Source organism: Brassica napus, chromosome C4, assembly GCF_020379485.1.
Source record: "Brassica napus cultivar Da-Ae chromosome C4, Da-Ae, whole genome shotgun sequence".
In the NCBI taxonomy this organism is placed as follows: domain Eukaryota; kingdom Viridiplantae; phylum Streptophyta; class Magnoliopsida; order Brassicales; family Brassicaceae; genus Brassica; species Brassica napus.
Genome location: NC_063447.1, coordinates 17,668,196 through 17,692,790, shown reverse-complemented (window position 1 = coordinate 17,692,790; position 24,595 = coordinate 17,668,196). Strand labels below are relative to the sequence as shown.

The 24,595-nt window shown below is 31.2% G+C and overlaps 2 protein-coding genes across 2 annotated transcripts; one reads left to right on the top strand and one right to left on the bottom strand.

Annotated features, from left to right (window-relative positions):
- Positions 1-10,429: 10,429 nt before the first annotated feature.
- Positions 10,430-17,075, top strand: LOC125585444 (agamous-like MADS-box protein AGL62). Its single transcript, XM_048754512.1, has 2 exons — positions 10,430-11,752; positions 12,537-17,075. The coding sequence occupies exons 1-2, from the start codon at positions 11,363-11,365 to the stop codon at positions 12,945-12,947; spliced, it is 801 nt and encodes a 266-aa protein (XP_048610469.1). The 5' UTR covers positions 10,430-11,362; the 3' UTR covers positions 12,948-17,075.
- Positions 17,076-19,485: 2,410 nt separating this feature from the next.
- On the bottom strand, positions 19,486-21,973 carry LOC111213878 (protein NRT1/ PTR FAMILY 4.2-like). Its single transcript, XM_022715717.2, has 4 exons — positions 21,228-21,973; positions 20,920-21,137; positions 20,301-20,809; positions 19,486-20,226 (listed from the first exon to the last, which is right to left on the bottom strand). The coding sequence occupies exons 1-4, from the start codon at positions 21,322-21,324 to the stop codon at positions 19,494-19,496; spliced, it is 1,557 nt and encodes a 518-aa protein (XP_022571438.1). The 5' UTR covers positions 21,325-21,973; the 3' UTR covers positions 19,486-19,493.
- Between the last annotated feature and the right edge of the window lie 2,622 nt (positions 21,974-24,595).

The window sequence follows — 24,595 nt, the reverse complement described above, 5'->3', positions numbered from 1 at the left end:
ACAAGAACAAAAATCAGATTAAACATATTTTTTTATGAATGATTTTTTTTTTTGTAGAATAAGATTTTGGAGAAATGTGAAATAAAATGAATGGATTATAAGTGTATTTATAGATCTTAAAAACACTATTCCTTAGCCGTTAACTAGCCGTTTGAAAAGTAATTAATTAAATTCTTTTTTTTTATTCAAATTTATTTATGAACGTTGGAAGTAAAAACATAAGATAAAATTTGATCGTAAGCAACCAGTGAGCAATTATAAATTTTATTACTTTAAACATAAATATAAATATAATATAAGTGCCTCCTTAAATATATTTAGTTATATATGGCGATAAAATTATCCGTCAAATTTGAAAATAAAAATATTAAGGTTTCCAAATCAGTAAAATAATGAATCATGATAACATAGTCAATTATAAAATAACACATAAATTTTTTTAGGCGGTATACCGGCCATTATGGTGCTTTAAGCAACCATTATAAAATTAACACTAAGAAGTGGGGCGGCAGGGCCGCACTCCGGTAATTATAAACGCAACCACTACAAGAAAACATAATCTTAACGAGGGCGGTTTTCCTCGTGAGTTCGTCGTAAAAGAGGCTTTACGAAGAATTAGCGAGGAACCACGTTTGCTCGTTACTCATCTGTCGTAACACATATTTCCTCGCTAATTCGCCGTAACGTAGCGAGGAATATATTTCGTCGTAAAGACGAAGTAGATCATTTCGTCGTAAAGACCACGTCAACATTCCACGTAAGGAGGTCGCTATATTTCCTCGTAAATACTATATTAGGTTCTTCATCTTCATCATGAGCTACGAATGCATCAGCTACCATATTATGAACCCTATCATAATCTACCATCTCCTCCTGATGGTAACTATGTTCATTATGCAAATGATGATCAACCGGTTCTTTTTCCTGAAAATTGCTATTACTACTACTAGCTTCATTCTGATCATAATTAAAACCTTCTCCATGTTGAAACCAGATATAGTTATTTGGCGTGAAACCTATATTTATTAAATGCTTCCAAACATTTTCACGGTTTGCCAGTTTCGAATTGTTGCATTTCCGAGAAGGACAGAACATCTTACCACTTTCTTGGGCGAGTGGTGTTGAATCTGCTTGATGCATAAATGTCTCCAGACCCGCAAGGTATTCTTTCGTCACTCTCCCGTTAGCATCTCTATGCATATACATCCACTTCCGCAACTCGTAAATAGTCCCGGAGCCAGCCATTTTTTTTTCTTTCACGTTTTTTGTTGTTGGTGTGTTTAAAATGATGTTCAAACATCCATATTTATAGGAAATTTTGAATCTGGTAGTTGTAATTTTCCTATGAATTTACGACGAAAATTAATTAGGTGGCAAAAAAAGAACGTGTAACACCTACAAAGTTGGTGGATTCAAAATTTCCTCGCTAAATACACGTAAACTATTTCCTCGTAAATAACACGCAAAGTTTACGTCGTATTTACGAGGAAATCATTTTTCCTCGTAAAATACTCGTTAAATTACATCCACTTTACGACGAAACACTTTTGTCGTTACGTTACGAGGAAATAACGATGACTTTAGTTTTCTACGAAAGTTCCTCGTAAAATCGACGTAAATTTACGAGTATTGTTTTTCCTCGTTAAATTTCCTCGCTAAGCATGTGTTTTCTTGTAGTGAACAAATAAAAATGGAGGCTCCACTCCGAACATGATAATCAAAGGAAAGAAATTTAATAATAGAGTAATCGTGCTGATAACGTGTTATAATTATATTATATATTGTTTTATTTGTGTTACGTATATATAAATTGTTTATTTGTTTGATCACGTTACGTAAATAATAGAAAGTAGAGGAAAAATAATAAAGAGTAAGAATCATAATAAATGAGAGGAAGAAGTAGTATACCAAAGAAGATAGATGGATGTTATTATGTTCGAAAAGGGGCAAAGTAAAATGAAATAAAATGAACGTATTACGATCTCTTATATAGACAGAGAATTCGACAAATATTACTGTGAATATTAATGGCATGGGCTTCATCTTCATTTCCTTACGAAACCATCTTGACTTTTGTAACAAGAACTTATTTCTTTCAACATAACAACACTAAACTTTAGATGCTATTGGCATTAAATTGTGAGTATTGCCTTTTTGGTATAGTATTAAAAATTTGACTAAAAAAATTCTTATGCTGGTTACCGAACAGATCCAAGCAGTACAAAAAGAAAACTACAACTATACTCTACGAATTTACAATAAGAAAAACTAGCAAAGCAAAATACACATATACCAAATATTGGGATAGAGATTATTTAGATAAGTGATATGATTAAACATCGTCTCAATATGCTCACGGCACTTTTTATATGAATTACTATTGATGATCGATAAATGAAATTCGCGCACCAGAAAGTTCTTTTTTAATTTGTTTTATTATGTATTTGTAAAATTAATTTCTTGTTTCAAATGTTTTAAAATCCATGATAAAAATTTAGAACCCCTATAAATATTTTGGATGAGTCTTAAAAACACATCCTTAATTTTAACCAAAACAAACAAAAAAATGAAAAGTTTAAGTAATAATACTTTAGAAAAAAATCTTAAGAAAATTGAGAAAATGATTTTTTTTCTTAATAAATGATCAACGAGCAAAACCAAAATTTAGAGAATATATCATTTTGATATAATATTATATATATATATTTTTTTTACAAAACAAAGCAAAAATACAATTCAAAAAATATGAGGCAGGTGGTCGAAATCTCTGACTACTAATGAAATAAATGTTTACCAATAAATCTACCATATATTTATATATATTTACAAATGCCAAAATGTAGAAACGCATTTGTCCACACATTTCCCCTAAAGATCCTCCCAAATTAGTTGGCTCCCATGATTTTGACATTTCCCTATCACTATGTATCCAATTCACATCCCATGTATCCTTTATATATTTTAGTAATTTATAACTATTGTTATACATTTTTTCTTTAGAACACAACTATTGTTATACATTACAATTGGTTTTCTGTAACATAGATTAGAATTTGTATCTTTGGTTTTTCATGCATCAGTTTAACTGGTAATGCTTTTTACTTTCTTTCTACAAAGAAATATCACAATACCAATTTTCTCCTTTTTATTTAATAATACATAATTTTCTGTAACATATATAATCTAATCCCTATATTTTTAACTTTTAAGCAATTTAATTTGGATACATAAAGACTACAGTTGCTTTTTCTTATAGAATTTCCTATCATTTTTTAATTGTAATGCTTTCACCATTTCTACAATAATGTGTATTGACCGACATGAGAAAAAAAATCTGTTTAGCAAAAAAAGGAAAGAAAGAAAAAAGAAAAAAAAAAGAAAAAAAAAAGAAAAAAAAGGAAAGAAAAGTTTAATCATCGGTTTGTGTTGGCATAAAGAAAGATCGAAAACTGAAAATGATTAGAAACGAAGAAAAGAAATGGGTTTATTGCTATCTTAGCCACACAACAAAATACTTGAGTGCCCTTTCCCATCATGGAAACCAAGTCTTCAACCTTAAAAGATACATAAACATGTGTAGAAACTATAAATCTGGAAAGCGTAAACTATTCCAATTTTGGTCACTCCCAATAATGGATATCTTCGCCGGTAGGTAAACTAATTGACAAATAAAAAAAAAAGTTTTCAAATATTTGTTGATAATGTAAAAAAATCTTGTCTACCCAATTAAGTTATGCCAGGTAGTGGATATGCCGCATATATGATCCTACGTGCAATATTTTACCGTGCCTTACCAATGTCACCATCGTTGATGTGCCACCTTTATAAAAAACATAATCATTCATGAAAATAACACAAAAGTAAAAGACAATTTGTCTGTGAATAGCACCATTAAAAGTTGGCTTCTTCCAGTGCCAATTACATATACGGAAGCAATAGCCGGTTAAGACTAGCGATCTGAATAGATCAATGAAACATGTATTTAAAATTGAAATCGGAATCGTTACAAACCGTCTGAAAATATGTTTAAAAGTTTATGTTTGCTGGTGGCTGTAAGAGCACCACATTGGCAAAAGTTTTCAAAATGGAGTTTAGACAAGAAAATATATGATTTTAATATAATATAATATAAGAATGAATTAAAATTTAACACTAATAAGAAACTGAACCCGTCGAAACAAGACACATCCCTCTGTTTCATAATAAGTGTCATTATAACATTTTTTTCTTGTTAAACAAAAAATGTCACTTTTCAATTTCAATGCAAATTATACTTACTTTCAGCTGAAAATTAATTGCAAACTACATTGACTTTGTAAATAATTTTATTTATCACAAAATACTATTGGTCAGAGAGGTGTAATTAATAACAACTCATATATATTTCAGCCACTTTCTTAATCTGTGTGAAAAATGTCAAAGTGACACTTATTCAGAGACGGAGAGAGTATGTATTAAGAGTTTCTCATAAAATTTTACAATATTTCATATGAGATTTTACATACTAGGTAAGGAACCCACGCGATATCGCATGGGAGCTCATTTAAAAAAAAAATACATATCACTTTATAATTTAATTTTTATATAAAAAAATTAATTTAATTTCGAAAAAATTCTCATGTCAAAAAGTAGAATATATGTGTTTATATTCTAGATAATATAATAAACTTATATTTTATAGTTTTAGATTATAACTAAAATACAAATATGTCAATACCAAAATATAAATCTTCTATTAATTCAGGTAAGTTTAAAAAAAAAAAATATTTTTGAATTAATTAAATAAGCGACATATTTAAATTTAATCATTTACTAATTTAGTAAGGTAATTTATAATGACAAGTATTACATTCATGATTTTTGAAGCTTTGTAAAAATATGTATTGTCAAAACATGATTATATGACAACTTTAAGAGATGTTGTACAATACATATTTTTATTGGTAAATCACACATTCTTCTTTGTGCATTATTAACATTTTATTTATTTAAAAATTGATATATGACAAATTTGACAATGAAACTCTCTCTTTTCTAATATATTTTTGAGTTTTTTGTTGTTATTTTGGTTATGATTGGTTATTATCCATAATTATTTATATAGAAGACTAATGGTTATAATAACTGACAACCAAATATTGCAATGTTCATCTAATGATTGCAATACTAATACCAAAAGATTAAAGGACACATCACTATATACAACAATTACCAGCAATTATAATGCTTCGTGACCTATGATTAAAACAACCCATTACCAAAAAATGTAATCACCAACAATTGCAACGTTTCATTTAATCATTTGTAATTTCTTATTTAAGTAAATGTAATAATTAACTTCAACGATTTCAAAATTTTATTTAAATCTCTGACTATCTTTTCTCATTTAATTGTAATTAGAGATTCACTTAATAATCACTTATATCAAACTCAAACATAAATTTAAATGTGCAGAAGTAAATATAATTTTTTTGGTTTCTATTTTGTTAATACTTATCTGTTAACAAATAAATTATTTAAATAAGTCAGAACGTTTTATTTGAAATCCGAATAAAAATAAATCAACCAAAAACGTACCAAACCATGTTGCAAACCACAAAATATTAACTGAAAACCATAAATTAAAATTTTTAAATATATAATATTATAAAATATTAATTACCCAACACAAAAAATATCAAAATATTTTTTAAAAATTTAAGATTAATTTAACATTTATATAAATAGACATGAAAATAGAAACTTATGCAATTTTTAGAATGAATATACACTTTTTAGACATTTCTATATGAATTTAAATATATATGTAATTTTTAGAATAAAAAGACACATCTTTAAACGAAAGATAACTTTTAAAAAGTCTATACAGTTTTTTATGATGAAAAAATACATCATTATGAAAAGAAGCATCTTTAGATATTTTTTTCTTAAAACTAATAAAATTTATAGATGAAAAAACACATCACTTAACATTTGTTGGAAAAAACACATCAATTAATGTGATATTGAAAAGATACATCAATTTATTCAACATAAAAACTCATATCTTTTCCTATATCTTTTCCTATGTACTTTGTTAATATCAATTTATTAATGCTTCACAAATATTCACAGTTGTTTTAAATCTAAAACTCAGTGTACTAATATGATAATTTGAATCTCTTAAAAAAAATTATATGAAAGTTACATCTCTGGATTTTTTTTACAAGAAAATTGTATTTATTAGTTTTTGAAATGAAATTATGTCTTCTCTTTTATTACTTTGCTCATATCAATTTATTTATATTTCACATAAATATTTGCAATTGTTTTATATCTAAAAATAAGTGTATTAATATGAAAATTTAAATCTCTTAAGATTTTTACATGAAAAGTTGCATCTTTAAGTTTTTTTACTTGAAATTTTGTATCCATTTGGTTACGACTCGTTCGTACCTTTTTTAGTCACGACTCATTCACACTCTTTCAGTTACGATCGTTTCACACCCTTTTGGTTACCCATTTGCACTTTTCCGGTCACAACCCATTCACAATCTTTCGGTCACGACCATTTTCACCTTTTGTTCATGTCCCGTTTGCACTTTTTTTTCACGATCCATTCACAACTTTTCGGTCATGACTATTTGCATCCTTTTGGTCATGACCTATTTGCACCATTTTGGTCACGTTCATGACACTTTCACACCATGTCGGTCATAATCCATTCGCCTTTTCGGTCACAACCCGTTCGTAACCTTTCGGTCACGACTTGTATGCACATTTCGGTCATGAAACATTCGCACCCTTTCAGTCACGACATGTTCGCACCCTTTGGATCATGACACGTTCATATCTCTTAGATCACAACACGTTTGTACCTCTTAGATTATGACATATTTATACCTCTTAGATCAAAACAAATTTGTACATCTTCGTTGATGACACCATATTAATATTTATAATTGTTTAATCAGTGTTAATATAAAAAACCTCATCTCTTAAGTTTTTGATATGAAAAGTTGTATATATTAGCACTGAGATGAAAACTGATGTATTTTTATTTTTACTTTGCTCATATCTATTCATTATGACCATTTGCATCCTTTTGGTCACAATTTATTTGCACCATTTTGGTCACGTTCACGACACTTTCACACTCTTTCAATCATGATCCATCCGCATCCTTTCAGTCACAACCCGTTTGTAACCTTTCGGCCAGGACCCATTTGCACATTTTCGGTCAGGACCCGTTTGCACCCTTTAGATTATAACATGTTCATACCTCGTAGATCACATTATGTTCGTCCTCTTAGATTACGACACATTCATACCTCTTAGATCAAAACAAATTTATACCTCTTCGTTAATGACACCATATTAATATTCATAATTGTTTAATCAGTGTTAATATGAAAATTTTCATCTCTTAAGTTTTTAATATGAAAAGTTGTATTTATTATCATTGAGATGAAAACTTATGTCTTTTTATTTTTACTTTGCTCACATCTATTCATTAATACTTTATAACTATTTGCAATTTTTTATATTTAAAAGCTATTGTATTAATATAAAATTTGAATCTTTTAATTTATACGTGAAAGTTGCATCTCTTAAAATTGTTTTACATGAAAAAAAAAGTCATTAGTTTTTTTTTAGATTAAAAGTTGTATATTTCTCTTTTATTTTGCTCATATCTATTTATTATTATTTTACATAAATATCTACAATCATTTTATATCTAAAAATCAGTGTATTAATATAAAAATCGAATCTCTTAAGTTTTTTATATGAAAAGTTGAATTTATTAATTTTTAAGATAAAAGATTGCATGTATTGCTTATGAAAAGACACAACTTTTAAAACTAATACATTTTAAAAATAAAAGAATGAAAACATACAACTTTTGACATTATAATGAAAAGACACAAAATTATAGATAAACACATCATTTTATAATTTGACAACTTACAAAACTGGTTTCAGTTTTTTTCATGAAAAGACAAAACTTTTCTACATTAATTAGGTTGTTAAGTTTTTGAGATGAAAAATTGTGTCTTTCACTTTTCTTTTTCTCATATCTACTTTTTTATATATAAATAGTTACACTTGTTTTATATCTAAAAATCAGTGTATTAATATAAAAATTGAATCTCTTAAACAATTTATATGAAAAGTTACATTTCTTAGTTTTTAAGATGATAAATTGCATATATTGCTTATGAAAAGACACAACTTTCAAAACTAATACATTTAAAATAAAAAGAGTGAAAACATTCAAATAAATATGAAAGGATGCAACTTTTCATCTTAAACACTGCATTAGTTCTTATAGATTGTGAAAATATATAAAGATGTGTTTTTTCATAAAGATATGTCTTTTCATAAAAAAATCATATTAATAATCAAAACTTATTTTAATTAGTTATTTAAAATACCACCTTTATAATGGTAATATATAACTTTTTAAACAAAAATCAATTAATATACATGTTTATGATGAAAAGACACAACATAACATTTATTCACAAATTCTTACAATAGTTTCATATTGAATAGATACAACCTTTAATCAAAAGACACCTTAATGAACAAACACAACCTTTAACAAAAATTGAGATTCTATAAAAGCACACAAATTTTGGAATTAATTAGGATTGCTATTATTAGTAGATTACTGAGATACTCGCCGAGTTCTCTATAACGTAAATACTCAAACTTTTGGACGCGGACTTTGAAATTTCAAATTCATGAATGATTCATTTTAGGGACTTCTCCGTGACTTTGTTTGAAGGTATTTCCATAAAAATGGACTACTACTACATGTTCAAGAGAATCATAACTTGTTCGTCGGTTCTATCGTTAAGCGTTGCACATCTCATTGGTAAAATAAATAAACTAACTAATGTTTTCTTGGGGTCTAATAAACTAACTAACTAACTAATGTTTGAGTCACATGTCATATTATAAATCATTTTTGAGCATGACAAATTTTAAATTCTAAATAACAAAAACAAATCCTAGTTATTAGAGATAGCTTGTTTTTGTTCGTTGACAAGATCCATTGAGTAAACTGACCTCGGCCCATTAGACTATGGGACTATCAAAGGAGTACGTCGATTTAAATATTAAAAAAGAAGAAGAAAAATCGCCTATAAGTAGAGAAGGCCTAGTTCAAAGAAGACACATTGAAATTTACGCAAAAATCAACACAAGAATTAGAATGTTCACATCTTAATCGTTTTTGTCAAGTTCTTAACTTACACGAGTTTCTTATATTTTTCTTGTATTCAACCTTTGATATCTCAATATACGCAGGGTCGGCTTAGGGAGGCGAGCGGTGCGACCGCCCCGGGCCCAATCCGTTGTCCCCCTATTTCTTAACAGATAAGAGCTCGATTTTTTTTAAAAATACATGTATTTTTATATTAAAAATAAGAAAATGGGTCCAAATTTTTTTTATATGAAAGTATTTTTTTGTTTCCATAGATTTATTTTTAAAAACACTTATGGTATTTTGAAAAAGAACATATGTCTATCAGATTTTTGAAAGAAAAACAATAGTTTGGAAATTAATTTTTTTTTTTTGCTTCAGGGCCCATGACACAATTGAGCCGGCCCTGAATATACGTCTTTCAAATAACTTATCATTGAATTCGCGTCTATTTTTGATACGTGCCAAATTCAAATTAAGTAATTATCACTGTCTATAGAAAACTAAAAAAATGCAACGCCAAAAAAGATCATAAATGGTTGGAGACGAGACTCAGATAGGCACATGTACTATCCTGTCGGTCACATATCTCACCACTATGATGACCATGATTCAAAACCTAATGGAACGTCTCAATCAACAAGATAACCAAACAAAGCAATCAACAAGTGCCTAGATGCCCTAGTCGCCTGTTTTACACCACCTGATGATGGAGACTACAAGAAAACAATTGTCCCATACAAACTTGAATCTAACAGTTCAAGGAGCCACAATGACTCAGACCAACCACACAACATCTCAACAAATCGATGTTCTTTGGAGTTCGATGTAGGATATCTCATCAAAGATCCAGTTGGTAAAGAGTTTGGCTCCCGGGATAAAGTGTGGACCGCAAAAGACTCCTTCAAAGAGAGATCACCAACGTCAGAGTCCGATATTTGGATAAGCTAAAAGTACTATATTTCTCAGGCAAATATGATCTTAGTGATTATATGATTGTGTTCAACATAGCCTTGGAACAAGCACATTTTACCGCTGAAGAGAAAGCTGCGGGATATTATGAATTGTTCGTGGAAAATCTCAACAGACCAGTTTTGACATGGTTTTCAAGGCTCAAAGAGGATTTTGTTGACAGTTTTTACGGACTGTCTACCGAATTATTTATATATTACTCGATGTTTATCTGACAAGGGGATTCAGCCACTGACCTATGGAAGATGGCGAGAAAGAAGAGCTCATGGGTTTCATGGAAAATTTAAAGAACTGGTCTCCAAAGTTCACGTTCTAGATTCCACAGCAGTGGAGGCTCTGCGTAATGCACTGTGGATACACCCGCCCTTCAAAAAAGATCTATACACTAACAACAACATCTCGTTGGAGGATGCTCTCCATCGTGTCCACTGCTTTATCACAATGAAAGAAGATAAACATGCCTACATGATTAAGCACAATGCGATCAAGAGCTTCATAACCGTAAAAGTTGAATATATATATATACCAAGAACCTCGAAAACACTAATCCTACAACAAGCAAGATAAGAAAAATTCAAAATATTTACTCTGTTGCCGGAACAAACCTATTGATTTAGCTGTAATCATTATGGTCAAAATCTAGGTTAGATTCTTTCTTATTATACTCAAAGACATTAAAAAAACCTGATCCGAAAATCAAATGCGTTTGGCAAGAAAAAGATCGGCGTCATACTTAAAATAGAAGGACTTGGTTATTCAACTAAATATCTCCAACTAAGTGAAAAATATTTTTTCTCCGCACACATGAAAAAAATGCATCAGTCTAAAAAGCAATTACTAGTGTTTTCAGTTTTAACTATGTTCTTACATATTGAACAACATTAACTATTTTCAGATTAGAAAGATAAGAACTACAGTAAAATTTATTTCCATGGTAAGATAATTCTATGTAATACTTTTGGGGAATATTGTAAAAAAAATCTACTTCTATATTTTCTTGGAAAATAAATAGTGCATTTTGACAGATCATGGTGCACTGTAACAGATATCATTCCATTTTAAATATCATAATTGTATCTTACATATTAAGTATGAGGATGACTATTAAAAGTTTGTAGTGGAAATAAAAAAAAATCTCTAGAATTGTCATAAAGTCAAAGATATATTTACTTTAAAATGACATAAAAATTAAATACCCATATGTCACAACTCTCTATAAATAATAAATATACTCTTTCATTTCCAACATCATCTTTTATTTATTTGTTAAAAGTATTTTTGAGAATGCCAAGAAGCACAGGAGGTCGTAAAAAAATACCGATTGAGAAAATGGAGAAGGATGCCAACCTTCAAGTTACCTTTTCAAAGAGAAGACAAGGTCTTTTTAAAAAAGCTAGTGAACTTTGCACCTTATGTAATGTAGGAATGGGAGTAATTGTGTTTTCACCAGGTCAAAAAGTATTTTCTTTTGGCAATCCAGATGTTAAATCTGTAATCGATAATTTTAAAAATCACAACCATAGTCCTCTTTTATATACCCAAGACGGTTTAAACCCAACAATCCAAAATCTCAACAGCTTACTCACTCAGGTAAAGACCAAATTTTTTCTTCTTTGTACGCTTCTATAAGATTATGAAGTAATCTAAATATATATAATCCAAAGCATCGTTAATTATTTTTTTCCACGATTTAAAAGAACAAATAGTTTTCTAGACTGTGCCAGGATTAAAAACTGATGTATGTTTTGTAAGAATCTCGCTCATGTTTAGAAACATAGATATGTTCTAATTGTAAATTTCCATGGTCAAATTAATTTGAAAGTTCACTGTTAAACTAGGTTTACTTTATATTCATATGAAAAAGTATTGAATACTGTTAGGATCTTCTGAATTTCTTTCTTGTTTCGGTTTAGTTTTTTAGTAATAAATTTTATTTACTGTATTAAAACAATATATATATTTATTTGGCTCGGTTTCAATATTTTCATTTTTGATGTATATGTTTATTAATCGAAAACCATTCTTATATTTAGTTTTTCAAGAATTTTTATTGAATTTATTTTATATGGTTATAAATCAAACTTTTTGAAACATTAAAATAATATTTACATTTCTCTAAATTATAAATATACTATTTTCTCTAGTTTACTGAATAATTATTGATTACAAAGAATTATTTATTAAAAATTATGTTCATATTATATAATATACATATAGTTCTATTACTATATATTATATTTTAATCAATCGATTGCTGTTTATTTTGTTTAATCAGTTTATAATATCAGACACTGTTTTTAAGAATATCGGTGAAAAAACTACATATTCTATTTCAGTTTGGTTCTACTGTTACACATGATAAAATTCATTGCAGGAGTTGACAATCCTTGAAATGGAGAAAAAAAGGAAGAAAGAGTTGGATGAGATAAAAAATAAGAGAGAAGAAATAGAAAAATGGTGGGAAAAATCTCCTAATCAACTTGACTTAAGTCAAAACACTTGTCTAACTAGAGCTCTGGAAAATCTGAAAATGGAGTTGGTAAGTCAACGGTCCCAACAATTGCAAGCAATTGATCCTCCCAATTATTATGGTGAAAGTTACAACAACATTGTTGGTGGTGGCAATGTCGATCTTTTCGACCAAACAAGCATGTTCGATGGGAATGCGTCCAACTATAATCCTAATATGATTATTTCTAATCATGGACCCATGGTTGAAAATAATCATAAAACCAATGTCTTTGAAGCATTCCGTCCAAGATCCAATCTGAATTTGCCTGAGTAAACCATGATCACTACAAGGACCAAGGTCTGAAGGAAGAGGCAACATAATCCCAATCATGATTTTCATCACCTTCAACGTGGTTATCTTGTTTGTCTATTTTCAATAATTTAATCTATGTATAAGATATTTGTTTCCTTTTCTTTTGTTGTTTTTTGTTCTGTCAACATTTTCTTTGATGTTGTTTGTTGTGTGTTTTACATGTGTGGCAGAGTAATTTATGAATAAATAATTATATCTCCAAACTTTAATATATCTATCTATAATAATAAAGTTGAGTTTGCTCTCTCCTCTTTAAGCCACGTCAGCAAGAGCATGAAGGCGTTTTTTGCCATGTGTCATGTTAAAAAAATCAACGAAACTAGATTTTCGTTCATGTATAATTGTTATATAATCTCTTGCCCATTTAACTTAATTTGTATTGGGTCATTAAAAATTAGGTCAACGGGTCCACCACCGAAACCATTTGCTACTTCATCTCTGTCACCAAACTCATGCCTAGGGATCTTTGTAACCGATGGCGTTAATTGTTGCCTCCACTTCCCTTCGGTTAATTGTAAGAGGTTAATGATGGCATTCATTCGTTTCATTCAACGACTTCTCCTTCCTTCCAGCTTTCCTCAAATTTTCACTGTTTTGTGCACTATATATATGGAGTTGAAGAGGACGCCTGTGCATCTTGTCGTCTTGCAGTGTTCAATTATACTTAAGAATCTGCAAGGAAGGTTACAATCATGGCAAATCCTCAACTGCTTCTTTCTGAGTTGAAGGCCATTATGATGAGATGATATTACTCGCCAACACAACACCTACTTTCCAAGGCAGTTTCTGAACTTTTCCTCCATATTGGATGAATTATATGCATAGGGTTGATGATGGGAATGTTTTATTTATTCACGGTTTCACTCCATATTGGTTAGATTAAATTCATCGGTTTGACGATGAACTGTTTTACTTCATCACGGTTTCATATTAGATATTGTGGTGAGTCATGGGGTTCAAAACCACCTATATCGGTGAACTCCAGAGTATTCAGAGTTTTATAGTTAACATTCAGTTACCACAGTATGTTAAAGCCTCACTGTTTGGAAATTTTGGTTAGATGCAGTGATTTTTAAGGTTGTTTTTTCAATTCTGAAATAAAAAACTTGTACCAATCTTCAAGGGCCGACTATTTGTTTAACTGTGTTTGATGGGATGGCCACTCTCCTTCATGAGAAATTGGTGGCCTCATGTGTTGAGCCTAAGGTGTTTGGAGGTACTACGATTTCTAGCCAACTTAATCTTGTTAATCATCAACTTCATGACGCGGCTCTTAAAGTTTTTACTTTTAATTTCATGGCAGGTTGTCTCTTCGTAAGCACCCATTTCCACTACGACAAAGAAAGTGGTGCTGGCCAAAGTCTTTATGAAGAGTAAGATTAAAACCCTCTATTTTTTCTGTTAACTAAATTCATGTTTTCCTTTTCACCTTCTTAAACTTTTGATTCAACAGAAAATTTCTCCACGATGTCACTACTTCCTCTAGTTTAATACGAAGGTGTACATAAAATTGAGACCGTCACTGTTGCTGAGCTTAGCGCTTATGTCCTTAACTCTGACCCACAGGTGCTATTTTAACACTCTTCGTCTTTTGTTGATTCCTGTCTGTAAACTAAAATGCTCTCTAATCTATTTGATCATAGTCTGTGGAGTTCCTCTGTGCCGGTGAAGTTGATAGTATTGATATCACTAATGAGTTGTGTTACACCTCCTGCTCAAAATTCTATAGAAAGCTTAGAGAGGATTCTCATACTTACATGTGCAGCCTGCTATAATGACAACACGCTATTGGTGTTCTCAGGTGATCATGCATAGACTGGCGCTATTTGGGTCTCTTAGAAGTACACATTTTGGTTGCGTTTGTAAAGTAACAACCACTGGACGATTTCAACGTTGTGATTTGTGCAGGTTTCATGTCCATTTCTCTGTGTCAGAATCTGCTAGGTTCGTAGCATTTGATGGTGAGATGACCAGGCTAAAAAATGCGGAGATTCAAAGGTTGCCTAACTTATGGTAACAAATATATTTATTTACTTAAATTCATGGTTAACATTTGCTTGATATTTATTTCCGTAACTATTTTGTCTTCAATGTATTTCATTGCAAATAATACATAAAAGTGAAAAGTAGTTATTGTATTAATTCAAGGTTTTTCATTTTTATGACTCCAACTCTACAATCACGCCTTTTTCCAAGTTTTTTATTCTTAACTCTATGATTTTTCTACGCAAGTTCATGTTTGTAGAATAACCAAGCCTACATTTCTGTACATGACCCAGGTGTGGATGACCCAGATCAGAGACCCCTACCACAGCGCTTAAAGGATTTGGTTGGCAGCACCTTCACTTTCCAGTTGAAGATTTCTCCATTCAACCTCTTTTCAAAGCATCAGCCCTTCACAATATCAAGGATCTTCTACAGCAACCAATGTCCTCCACTCCCGAACTTCTACTGGAAACGTAAGTTTAAGCAGTTGGTAAACATGTTTACAACTTATTGTTCTAAGGTCTCCAGACTTTTATATTGTCTAGGACTTTAAGTCTTTTACTTGTCTATGCGCAGGGAGGTGCCAATAACCTTGGCGATGATATGCCAGGAGCTGGAGCAGTTAAACCTCAGCCCTCCAGTAATGTTACCAACGTTGTCCCTGTAAACCACACTGGTATGGTTGCTTGTAGCGTTACAGAAGAAGCTACAGGGGCGAGTAGTTGCAGCATTGTAAAACCTGTTTCGGGTGGAGTCACAGCTGACGGTGCACAAAACTTCCGGAGGATGTTGACGTCGTAAAAAACCATGCAATGTTTAGCTTGCCAGATTTGGGAATGTACAAGCTCAATGCCTGTTACTGCTTTTCCTTTTTTTTTATTTTAAACAACCTGCTTTTCCGTTTTTTAAATCTTCTTCTTACCTTAAATAAATTTTCTACGAACTCCCATCTATGATTTATTTCGGTCTTCACTTTGTTTCTTACTATTTTCTTGGCTAGGTCACCCAGAAACCTTTTGGGCGCAAATTTATTTTTTAAACCCATTTATAAAAGCTTATTGTCTTTAGTTATTTCACATCCAAAGACAGGAAGCTCCAATGAAGATTTTTTCAAAACTTTTACTTAGCTGAAAAACTTAATATTAAGTTAGTCTTACAAAAACGATTCGGAACAAAGTATATTACTACGAAAACAAAACCTCTGATTCCTTGATAATCAAGCAAATAACAATGACTAACGTCTAAACCTTAGTCATTTTATATACATTCAAACAGTCACACAATGCAATTGGTAAGGAATTATAGATAAGTACGATGTTGATTACAGTTAAATACATTAGGTCCGCTTAGCAGGTGCTTGCTCCTTATCGGATCCCCTAGAAGCACGTCTGCTTGATCAACATATTGGATGAGTTTCCGGTTATGAACTGATCATGGTTGAGTTGATTGGAAATTGGACTCACTCTGGTCTGTCCTCCCTTTGATCTCACCGGTTATTAATTGGATGAGTTCCCTAAGATAAAGATAACAATTTTTTATTCAGCTTCTGCGTATGTTTTGGATGAACAAATTCGTTGATCGTCTTCAAAAGCAAATAAAGTTGAGCCACTACAGAGACACTTACATTACACTAAATGAATTAGGCACACCCAACAGTCTTGCAATGTCTAAGATAATTATTGTTTAAACTCAGGCAAGAAACTTATTCATAAACGAATTTCAAATGTAATTTCCAAAATATAAAAACATTGATATTAATACATATTAGGAATTGAAATTATGTTTGGTATAAGTTTCTTTTGGGATTTTGAATATTTCGAGTTCTATCAGATATCCATTTAGGTTCGCATTCGGTTCGGATAAAACTCATAACCCAAAATACCATATAAGAATATCCATTTAGTATTTATGTCAAGTTTGGATCGATTCAGATTCATTTTAATCGGATCGAATTCGGTTTAGATTTTTGGGTTCAGTTTATTTGCATAGCCCTACATTTTTCCTTTTCGAACATCAACTTTACTTTATATTGAAAGTTTAACTATATTAATTTTATTACGACTATCAGCTATTTATCCTATTTTTATTGAATCGATCAGTGAAAACTACCTATGCTATTCCTCTTTTACCTAACCGACTTCAAAACAAAGTGATACACTACGATCGCTAACCACTATAAAATGAATCGGAAAAGTTATCATTCTATTTCAAGATATTTACATCTTCATATATTTGAAAATATTTTATTTACTAAAACCATAAAATTAATTTAAAATTCATTAAAATAAAACATACAAACTCGGCGCGTAGCGCCCGAATACCACTAGTATATATATATATATATATATATATAAAGTAGAATCATCTTTTCTCTAATGCTGCCACCTAAACAAGTAAAGATTGAAAGAATGACATGTCACCATTTCGCAAAACCTATCCTTTCACGATTTTGGACTTTCGTTTTGTGGACTCATATATCTCTTATATAAAATGGAGTGAACACACCAGACCCAGCCGCTTCAACTCCTACCTTCAAAATCAGTGTATTAATATCTCTGCAAAACGTTTCTCTTTGTCCACAGCAGCGTCTTCTTATGGATTTATACAACTCTAAGAAAACTCACCCGAGAAATAACCCAGAAATCTGTATTCCCCGCAAACCTCCTAATCGTCACGACTCAGTTTTCTGCTAGAATTGATATTAATTTCACGACACATGGAGCAATCGGTTTACATTCTAAAGCAAATGTTTACAGTACCTTACTCCAAAGCTCAGGTCTCCATAGCAGTTCATCAGCGTGTTGGACAGACTCTTCTCTTGAACCTTGGGTGCGTCTTTTACTTATTCCATTCGTTAAACCATGTAATTTCATATGGACTGTCCTTACTGTTACATTTTGTGATGCAGACCTGACGTTGAACAAGGAGAAAATAGATAACTGCGTAAATATAGTAGATCTTCATTGCTTAGCACAAACGTAACTTTTTTTTTTGGTATGAGACATTATTTCAGAATAGTTGATGGCTTGTTTTCAATTTTTCTTTCCTAGCTTTCATGTGACGTATGTTGTTTTTCCTTGCAGGACAAGCGCATGACTGCTACAATTCATGTGAAGATGTTTGTCACACATATAGAAACAAATGTTGGGGTTTTACGAATCCAGATTTGATTGACCAAGTGAGGTGCTAATAAAAAGGTTTCTCACCTTATTGGATTAAAATTTCAAATATATGGTTTATAATTCAGTAAAGCAATCAGTTTTGTAAATATATAGATTATCTTCACATTTATGTACTGCTTAAATATCATATATGTAATTGCAATTTATTTTAACATGCCTAGCTGGTCACTGAGCTAACGATTATCATCCTTACTTGATTGCTCCAGGGGAAGCTTACGGTTGTCTCACTGAGTCTTCTATTGTATCCATCCGAGGTCCTGATGAGGCATCTGTCGACATTAGCCATCTCTAACTTGCATGTTTAATATAAAATTTATCTGCAACCTAACAAAACCATGCAATAACCATCTCTCCTTTTTTGGTGTGGTTTTAATATTTACAGGCTCATGCGATCTTCTTGAAGGATATGAACAAGTCCGTGATTGATACAGTGATACGTTCTCCGCTTATGTTAGTAATATATATACTATCTCCAAGTTTTATTTACTTTGGGCCATTGTTGCATGAATAAAGCAATACCGAACTCTGAGAGTGGAGGTGACAAACGCGGCTAAATAGCTGGTCCAGATGTGGAAAGCGGTGGTCAGCTATTTCTCTGGCGGTAGGCAACTTTGTTGTCCGTGGGTCAGAGAAAGACCAGATCCCGGAGATAGGATTATTATCCTATTTCCAGGGGCTCTATGTGCCAGGTCTGGACAATCCGGCGCTCAGCTCTTCTTCCGGCGCGATGGCTATGTTCTTATGCTCACGTCCACCGGTGTTCGGTCTTCCTCCCCAATGTCACCGACTTTTTCCCTTCCATTTAGCCACTGTTTGTCCTTAATCCCAGCCGGAGGTTACTGTTTCGGTTGCCATTTAGGGTTGAAAATCAATAAAAAAAAGTTTCACTAAAAAGGAAAAAAAAAAACTGCGCGCATGCGTCACTACAAGACCGTTACTCGTTTCCTTGCACAATTTTTTTTTTGTTTCGTTTCACAGAACATATATTCACCAAACCAATTCCACTGTACGTATAATGGCTTATTATGCCAATTGCCAACTATGTCAACCCTAAAAATAAAAGGTTTAAAGAATGTGATGCATAACATGCAACTGATTCTCAGTATACATACTTTATTTTTTGCAGTAAAATAATAATTCAAAGCGTCTTTGTGAAACTCAATTTTTTATGAATAAATATTTTCAAAATTCATTTATTTTGTCAACAATATTTATGATATTCATGTTGAATCTGGATGATGACATATCAAAATAATACAACATACTAGATAATACTAGAACTATATCTCATGGACATTTTTGACATAATTCATACATAATTGATACTTTGTTGTGTCGCTTAATATCCCTTAGTCCAGAAGTTATAGTTAAGAAGATTAAGAGTATTAAGAACAAAAAGGACCACATAAAACAATTCAAGACTTGTTTCGTTGAGATCTTCTCCACCAAGCCATTGATGACCAAGCCAACCTGTGATCGTATTGGTGATCTCCACAAGAGCTGTGCTAAGGAAGAAACCAAATGCGGCCGAACACCAGCCCAATGCCGTGCTCATACTTTTCATGTTCGATGGAGCTTCTCTATAAAAGAAATCTAGCATCCCTCCAAATGCCAACGTATCAGCCACAGTTAGCATCAGATACTGAACCATTAGCCATAAAACAGATATTTTGAAGTCGTAATGAACCGCTACATATTTCCTCGTCGTTTCCACAATCGCTGCAACCACCATCGAAAAAGATGAGAGAGCTAGGCCAAGTCGGATGCGATTTAAATTGAAGCTTGGTGATATGTCTGATGAGATCCCTTTTCCGAAATAGTCATATAAAGGTATTGATAAAATCACGAGGAGTAGAGGAATAACGACCAGAGAAGGCACGGGGATCTCGAAGGAACCAAAGAGTTTTCTATCCATGATCATGCCTTGTTGTACCGAGAAAGTCGATAGTTGTGCCAAGCAGCAGTTCATAGCAATCGTGCTAAAAAAGATTAGCAGGAGACCCAAAAATGTTCTTGTTTCCGCAACTTCTATTGCTGAGATGTTTTTGTTCAACATTGCTTTATCTAAACACCTAAAAAATAGCTTCAAGTAAATATAAAATATTTTTTTAATACAAACAATAATCAAATGCGTTAGACCACTTACTTCAACTTGGTATGAGAAATGCCCTCGTCCGTAGAGGTAAGACTTTGCATCATCTCCTCATCCAAATCAGACTTATTTCGGTTTCGTGCAGCAGAAACAATCACTTTTGTGATCCTTGTCAATGAACTTCCAGTAGGAGACTTGAATCGATAAAACGGTAACCCTGCCATGAAAATAAGAAGTGCAAGGGCTAGAGTCCCGGCTGAGATAGTAAAGCTCCAAAACCAACCTTTGCTCTCCTCGATTGACACCACAATAGTTACTGCCAAGATGGATCCACAACATATAGAGAAGTAAAACCAATTAAAGAATCTTGAGATCAGTCTTGGATTTCCCCTGTCAAGTTGATCGCCTCCATGGGTGGGCAACGAGGCTTTGATACCGCCAGCACCAAAAGCCATCGCATAAAGTCCTGTAAAAAGAATCGTTGCTTGAAGAGTTGAGGGTGTTTTATCACTCTCAGGCTGGAGCTTGGGGCTATAAGATTGGAATGTCAGCAAGATTAATCCCTATTAATATGAGTAAACCGTAGCGTTAAAATGTGATATTCTTTTTAATATTAAATACACTATGTAAATGCCAGGTACGTTTAGGTGAAACTTTATGAAGTTTAAATTACCATGAGTTCCAAGCAACAAAAGATGATGAAAGTTGTGAAATTAGTAAGGAAAGAATCGGCAATAAAACCACCAAGAAGAGTGAGCAAAAACGTTGTTCCCATAAAGTTAGTGACCATGTTTGCTGCTGTGGCTGGTGAATAGTGCATCGAACTCATGAAGTATTCAACGAAATTGAATCCATTAGCAACGAACACTATGTTCTCCATCACCTCTACAACTACAGTTACCACAACAAATACATATAATGACTATATAAATATTACTTTCTTACAAATAAAGAAGAACATTTCAGATTATTTATTTTTACCACAAGCAATAGATGCCGGTCCGATCCCACCATGTTTGCCAGGGATTGCCTCTCTACCTTTCCAATCTTCAAACCTCTCTTCTATTTCATTCTTCATAGCTTGGTTATATGAACTATGAATAGTTTGTGTATGCGTTTATATGTGGATTTATTTTATAAAAAGGATAACTCTAAATTAGTAGATTATAATAAGTATTTATATGTATCTAAACAACTATCAATCAATATTAGATTCTCAAACTTGCTAACAAATTTAGATATTTTTATAAAGGAAATATATAAAAACCTATCTAACTTATTGGTAATATGAAAGAAATCCATAAGATCAATTAATATATATTTTTTAGATAAGCAATTTTATACTATATTTATTTAATAAAGGTTCTGCAAATGAAATTGTGCGTTTAAGGTTATTTAAATAAAAGAGCATATTCTTTTATTTCTCACATTTACCTATTAAGAGAAAGAGTAACTTCTTAGCTTTTCTGTTGTAATATAATTCGATTGAAGTAGATCTTTCTGATTTATTAGCAAGTTTATCCTCAATGGAGGCTACGTTCATTGCATGTTTAGCATAAGTTAAAGAGGTTTTATGGCTAAATATATTCTTAAATAGCTTACAAGTCACAACAGATGATTTATGTCATCTGACTATTCATATATGAATAGTCAAGTTTGTATTTTTAAATGAAGGATCACAATTCACAAATGTCATGAGAGTACAGAAGACCTAAAAGTCAGCATACATCTTTGAGACATAAACATTGTGTCAAAGAAAGAGATGGTCTTTAGATATGGTAGCTGACCCGTTTACTGAAGTCATTCAAAAAAAAAAAGGTAAGTTGTATCTTACTTCTGTCAGACTTTAGATTTGCGAAGAGTTTGATGCATGTACTACTGTAGGTTTGTTCTTTTAACATTATATTATGTATAAAAATTAAGGTAGTGACACAATACATTATTACAATTTTACCATATATTGATGTTTCTCGTTAGAAACATTAAAATATATATGAAATACTAATAAAATATTTGAATATTTTTTTAGTAACTTGTTTAGTGTGTAGTTTATAATAAATTATCTAAAATTTAAGTTATTTTGCTTATAATTTTATAATTATAGTAACTACCATATATTTATTATTTTATATTTGAGTTTCTATAATTGAATTTTATGTCATAATTGTGTTAAACCAAATCATAATTATATAGGATCCATGTTATCATTTTAACAGTACATGTAATCATTTATTTGTTAGAATGATTGTGGTGAAAACACATAACCAAATCACTTCTCCAATAATGTCTACGATATATATATATATATATATATATATATATATATATATATATATATATATATATATATCTAAAGATAGACATTGTTCCTTATCGTTTTTAATAGTATGTGTCATCATTTATTTGTTAGAATGATTGTGGTGAAAACACCTAAGCAAATCACTTCTCAGATAATGTCTAAGAGATATATATATATATATATATATATCTACATTGTTACTTTTGCTCTGTATACTGATGCATATTAGTGACACAATATTTTATTACAATTTTACCATATATAGATGTTTCTCATTACAAACATTAAAAATATATAAAATAATAAGAAAATAAATGAATATTTTTTAGTAACTTGTTTAGTGTGTAACTTTATAATAAATTATCTAAGATTTAAGTTACTTTGCTTATAACTTTATAATTATAGTAAGTCCCATATATTTATTATTTTATATTTTAATTTCTATAATTGAACTTTACATCACAATTTTGTTAAAAGAAATCATAATTACATAGGATCCATGTTATCATTTTTAATAGATACATGTCATCATTTATTTGATAGAATGATTGTGATGAAAACACCTAAGCAAATCACTTCTCAAATAATGTATAAGAGATATACATATCTAAAGATAGACATTGTTACTTTTGCTGCGTATACTGATTCTATGTTATCATTTTTAATGTACATGTCATCATTTATTTGTTAGAATGATTATGGTGAAAACGCCTAAGCAAATCACTTTTCAAATAATGTCCAGGAGATATATATATCTAAACTAAAGATATACATTGTTCCTTTTGTTGATGCATATTATTAAGAAGTGTCATATTTCTATAACTGAACTTTACATCATAATTTTGTTAAACTAAATCATAATTATAGAGAATCCATGTTATCATTTTTAATAGTACATGTCATCATTTATTTGTTAGAATGATTATGGTGAAAACATCTCATCAAATCACTTCTCAACTAATGTCTAGAAGATATATATATATATATAAAGATAGACATTGTTCCTTTTGCTGCGTATACTGATCCATGTTTTCATTTTTAATGTACATGTCATCATTTATTTGTTAGAATGATTATGGTGAAAACATCTAAGCAAATCGCTTTTCAAATAATGTCTACGAGATAAAATATATTTAATAGATATTGTTCATGTTGCTGATGCATATTATTAAGAAGTGTCATATTCCCTCTCCCCCCCCCCCCTCCTCCGAAAAACACATACCCACACTCATTTTATGTTATCAACGTATACTAATCCAAATTATCGTTTTTAATAGTACATGTCATCATTTATTTGTTAGAATGATTGTGGTGAAAACATCTAATCAAATCAGTTCTCAAGTAATGTCTAGGAGATATATATATATATATATTTAAAGATAGAAATTGTTCCTTTTGCTGCGTATACTGATCTATGTTATCATTTTTTAATGTACATGTCATTATTAATTTATTTGTTATAATGATTATGGTGAAAACATCTAAGCAAATCACTTTTCAAATAATGTCTAGGAGATAAAATATATCTAATAGATATGCATTGTTCTTTTTGCTGATGCATATTATTAAGAAGTGTCATATTCCTTCCCCCCCCCTTCCTACACTCATTTTTTTTTTCTTCAAACGGCTATTCTATTACTCAAGCTTGAGGTGGTTTGGGGAACCAGATCGGAACAGAACAACCAATGTAATACAATTCCTTATGAAAGGATCTGGCTATCTTAGCTAATGAATCAGACTATACATTTTTCGAACGAGGAATAAAAACAATCGAGAACTCCGTGAATCTGATCTTCAACTTCATAAACTCCTCCAGCTCAGTAGAAAAGTTTGGCCATGCTCTGGGGTCTTTGATCATCGAGATTAAGCCCTTGCAGTCGGTCTCAAAGGATTGACATGTCGATACCTGAAGCATACACTCCATTGCCCAAGATAAAGCCTCCAGTTCTGAATGCAATGGTGAGATTCGTCGGCGTTGATTCCTTGCTCCCAAAAGTTGCGTCACTCCTCTTGAGTTTATCCATGTCCACCCATAGCCACTAAAGAGTGC